General features: G+C 38.0%; 1 protein-coding gene across 1 annotated transcript; it reads right to left on the bottom strand.

Annotated features, from left to right (window-relative positions):
- Positions 1 to 426: 426 nt before the first annotated feature.
- On the bottom strand, positions 427 to 4,043 carry ssr3 (signal sequence receptor, gamma). Its single transcript, XM_037678053.1, has 5 exons — positions 3,808 to 4,043; positions 3,115 to 3,241; positions 2,834 to 2,932; positions 2,598 to 2,729; positions 427 to 697 (listed from the first exon to the last, which is right to left on the bottom strand). Exons 1-5 carry the CDS (start codon positions 3,938 to 3,940, stop codon positions 631 to 633), a joined length of 558 nt encoding a protein of 185 aa, XP_037533981.1. The 5' UTR covers positions 3,941 to 4,043; the 3' UTR covers positions 427 to 630.
- Between the last annotated feature and the right edge of the window lie 924 nt (positions 4,044 to 4,967).

The raw sequence follows: 4,967 nt of genomic DNA, 5'->3' as shown, positions 1-4,967 counted from the left end.
TCGTCTACTATTTAGCTGTTTGGATGCTAATTTTAGCATCTCAGCCAATCCCACATTTTGGTGCCAATTTCAGCTCTTTCCACTTCCTTCTGGTACTGTATATCCTTCTTTCTGCTTTTTCAGCCATCTTTTGCTAATTTCAGCTTCTTTTTTTTTTTTTTTTTTTTAGCAAATTTCCTATTTTTTTTTGCTCATTTCTGCTTATTTAGATTTAATTCAGCAAATGTGTTCCTTCTGCTTCTGCTAATTTAGGCTTGTTCTCCCATTTCAGCTACATTGCATGTTTTTAGCTAATTTCAGCTGTTTTTCAACAAGTTCTTCAGCAATAAGCATTCACACTGCATTTTCACAGAAAATGCCAATTCTCTAGTCAGAATTAGTTTTTGAGAAATGTTCTGAATCAGACGGAAAAATGCACACAGTCACTTAACAAGCAAACCTGGTTGTTTTATTAGTTATAAAAAGTACAGGCTGACCTGGAGACAGCCTCCAGACATTTGATCATGAAATGTGACATTCCAATTCCACAATAAACCCTCTTTCCTAACGAATGAAAAACATTACGCTGTGGACTTTTTACGACCCTCCAGCTCTGTCCCACCCCTTCAAATCAAATTACTTTCTTCGGTTTCACTTTGAGCCGGTGGATAGCAGAGCAATGAGTCCTGAAGAGGCACTGATGGACAGAATGTAGTTGCTGGAAAACAAATGGTTAAGGACAACAACAAAACTCGATGACAAATGGCAACGTATGAAGACGAGCACTGCGACACGTAATAAACAAACGGCAGCAAAAACAAACTAAAGTCTGAGGCGACTTAATGAACCAGAAAGGACCAGATCCCCATGTTTGTTTTTTAAAATCAGTTCAGAGTTAAAGGTGTTTTAATGATCTTGACTTTATCACAGGATCATAAACTGATTCTTAATCAAACCATAAAAGAAAATATTGGGAAAAGGCGACTACTCAAAATAATAAAAAAAATTAATCCTGTCTAAATGAACGTTGTTTCAACAAAAATGAGAAGTTGCTCTTCCTGAGCTCGCTCTCCTGCGATAAATTTAAATTAAGATTAATTTTAATTCATCTTAATCGATTAATTTAGATTAAATGACTCATTTATTTCCCGCTGCCAAAAGGTGTGCTGGGTAAGTTTCGCACGTGTTTGTGTGTCATTAGCAAACTCATGAACCACCAGAGGGATCTTAATGAAAATCTCAAAGTCATCTTTGGCTATACATCTGCAACTGATTCAACTTTGGAGTTATCCCAGTTCAAGGTGGACCCACAGCTGACCGACGTGTGCAACCAGTGAAAATGGCTTTGATCCAGTCACATTTACAGAGGATCAAATTTGGTGTGGTAGTAGCCGAGAGTAGGAACGTGCGATATAAACGGTACACGGTAGAAACGATAGAGATCTGTCTTCTACCAGCTAAACGCAGTAACGCTGTGTCTGATGTAAAACCAGAGTTGTCAGTTTAATCGTTACTTATTTGTAGTTGAAAACTGTGCGCAAGTTCAAGTCTTTTCTTCGAGAGCTAAGTAGCAAAGCTACAAGCTAACAACGCCCGGCTTGCCGTACTCTTATTCGGACGCATGCGCAAAATGCTGTGTTCCGTCCAAAGTTGTTTTTTTGTCATAAGTTCGTTGGTCAGCTTTAGAGTGTGCATTTGAGCCAAAAAAAGAAAAAGGATTAAACCTGCTCTCTGATCTGTGAAAAGAACGCTGTGTTGTGTGATTTTACTGCGAGACCCTGTGGTCAAAGCCAGAGGAAACTGGTCGCCATTTTGTGTCAGCGCTCCATTAAAGCGGAAGGAGACGCCCACTAGAGGGTTGGAGGGTGAAGTGTTTCAGTGTAAAATGTTCATTTCTTAAGTGAGACTGGAAACTGTTAAGAGTTAACAACATATTCTTTTCTTTAAAACATATGGCTCAAACTAGATTTTATATATTTTGCACTGTTTTGCACTACAAGAAAGAAGCCTAATACTTGATTTGTTTATTATTTAAAAACTCTATACATGTATATATACATATACATAACATATCGCGATATATATCGTTATCGCCACCCTTCACAATACATATCGTGATATGAAATTTATGCACATTCCTAATCTACAAGTAAACTTTTAAAATCAACAGACATGGCCACAACATGAACGAAAAAGCCTAAAGCATGAAATTTTACTAACACGGAGCTGTTAATGTGGCAGTAGCTGTCATTTAGTCCCAACACATCAAGTGCTAACGGAGCACGAGATCTGCCAACTGAGTGCAACTATTTTCTTTTTAAAACAAGACTGGTTAAAACCCAGACATGAAAGTTGATCTTTCTACCATTCAATGAATCATGAACTTTAATTTGCACAAGAACCGACGATCTACAAAGCAGATCAGTCTTTTGTTTTAGCAACTTGTCACTCAGCCAATTTAAATGAAAAATAAAAATATTTGCCTTCAAATTCAGATTGTGTGGGTCGAACGAATGGTGTGAAACTTTATGGTGTTTTAAATGTGGGACTCAAAAATGAGATATTTTTAAAAACTCAACTTGGTCTGCGTTGTGCTGAATAAACAACTTAAAGGATACACAGTGGAGTTAAAGTTCTTGAGCAAGAAGAAGGAGGAGATGATGACGAGGACCAGGAACAGAGTGTTGTTGTAGAAGATGGAGAAGGTGGTAGCCTCATAGTCAGCGACCTCGTTCTTCTTCCACAGGATTCTGGTGACACGAGAGAAACACTCTTTCACCACCAGAGTACACAGACTGGCTGCATTATACTTTCAAACAGAATACTACGATACGTCTACTACTCCGTGCGTCACCTCTCGTCTTTCTCCTTCCGTGACATCTTGCGGTTGTCTGCTTCAGACAGCTTCCTGGTCACCTCTTTGGAGACAGCATCCTCACGTTTCTGGGCGACTCTAGAAGACATTCAGCATGTGTAAAATTAAAACAGTTTGCTTTGAAGCACTTCAGTTCTGAAAATCTAAAATAAATTGTTGCGTCACCAGATACAGCGGTTAATGGACAGTTACAGACAAGATGCGTGCACATCGTCCATCCTGAATGCAAACCCAGGAAACGCGTTAATATTTATTCTCACTTGTGTTTGAGCACAAACTTGACGTTCTTGTAGGCGAACGCGACCAGGTAGGTGCTGACCAGCGTCATTACAGCGTACAGGACTGCAGACTGGACGAGGTCCATGTGCCAAATCCTCCAAAACAACCCTATAAAAATTAAAACAACCACATGCCACAGATCAGAACACAAGTTTAAATGACTGACCTGAACTTTAATTAAAATTACTTTTCAATGCGTTAAAACATTATTGCTTCAAAAGTGATGATTTCTTACAGTAATGACTTAAAGCTGATTCAATTTCATACCACCATCCAGAATATACTAATTAAACTAATAATAGAAATAAAGTAAAAATACAGCAAACTGCTGCCAATCTGAGTCTTTTTAGTTAATATGTTGTTTACAGGTGTGAATAATTGATTTAGTGGATGTCAGTGAATCATAAGAACAATGCCTACATGGTTTTAATCGACCTACAGAGCTATATTTTATTTTTAGACTGATGAGGACAAACTCAGTGCACTATTTACTAAATGTTCAAGTTGCCACACATGCAGCTCAACTTTCTGCAAAGTACATTACCATTTGTTTTTTGCTTTCGATGCCACCAAAACATTAAATGTCAGCATGTTAACAGTAAAATAGATGCACTTTATGGCTTTCCTTCATGAGCCAGTGTTAGCCCAGCAGCTAGCAGAAGTCTGGTACTCACAGATGGGGATGGCAGAGACGATGAGCGCATTTCCATAAAACAAAGCTGTGGACTTCGCGGACAAGTTCCTGCTGAAGTCCTGGAGGAGAAGGTCTTCCTCCGACTGCTGCTTGCTGCTTCCTTTGGCGGGCATTTCTGCGGAGAGACGGCGGTGTGCTGCTCAGCTCCGGACAAAAAGAAGTCTGACACGTCGGTGAACGAGAAGAAGAGGGACGCGTCAGCATAAACCCGGAAGTACACGCGGCGGCCTTCTTCTTCGTTGGACAATTCGTGTGTTGCTGCCCCCTGCAGGACGATAACAGCACTGCACCAGTGTTAGCCTGTGTCTGTGGAAAACACTTTAATTCAAAATTAAATAAAGTGGATTTTTTTAAAGAACAAAAACATTTTTAGTTTTTGTAATTAGTTTAGTTTAATAACTTTAACTTGGAGCTTGTTTGTTTGATTTCCTTCATTTTTTTATATGTAATTAGAAAACAAGAGTAAACAGCAACTGTGAATTCAACAATAACATATTTTGTTGTGTTTTACTAAGATGTGTTGTTGGGTTTTACACTTAAGGGCCACACAGTATCAACACAATGTAGAATTCATAGATTTTGTACGAAACAAAATTTATAGAATAATGAATACAGTACCTATTTTTTATTTATTTATTTATTATATTTTAAATTTATTGCAATTGTAATACTGCACAACTTTTCTCACTTGAATGTTTTGGGGCCTAACTATTATTGCACATTAACAGTGTTATTATATGTACTACTGTGTATGTTAAAGTGACATGGTTTATTTTTTTCTTCCTCGGGTTGTAGCCACATCAATTTAAACAACTCATATTCAGTGTGAGTATTCATACAGATCCATATAAATAACATTCTGATGTAAAAATGGTACAAAGTCACAATAAAGTTTTATTTTGAACCATTATAAAACTGAAATCGACTCAAGCCTAAACAGTCACACATGTCTCAAGGGCTACAAGGACCATCTAAACCAGATGATTTGTGGTTTTACCTTGTTTCTATTATCTTGCTAGCTCAAATTATATCTATGACCTTGTTTTCCTTCTTGAGCAAAGATTTAAAGATGCTACATGTTGTCACATTCCTACTGCAAACGCTCCCCAGGACTTTTGTTGCTCAGAGATCTTGACTTTG

This window comes from Nematolebias whitei, chromosome 6 (assembly GCF_014905685.2).
Source record: "Nematolebias whitei isolate Nwh7 chromosome 6, NemWhi1, whole genome shotgun sequence".
In the NCBI taxonomy this organism is placed as follows: Eukaryota; Metazoa; Chordata; class Actinopteri; order Cyprinodontiformes; family Rivulidae; genus Nematolebias; species Nematolebias whitei.
Note: the sequence above shows the minus strand (reverse complement) of the source record. Positions and strands in the feature narration are given on the sequence as shown.

Coding starts and splice junctions, on each gene's coding strand:
- ssr3 (XM_037678053.1), bottom strand. CDS start 3,940: ATGCCCGCCAAAGGAAGCAGCAAGCAGCAGTCGGAGGAAGACCTTCTC. Junction 3,242..3,807: donor CGTCTCTGCCATCCCCATCT/GTGAGTACCAGA, acceptor TAATTTTTATAG/GGTTGTTTTGGAGGATTTGG. Junction 2,730..2,833: donor CGGAAGGAGAAAGACGAGAG/GTGACGCACGGA, acceptor TCGTGTCACCAG/AATCCTGTGGAAGAAGAACG.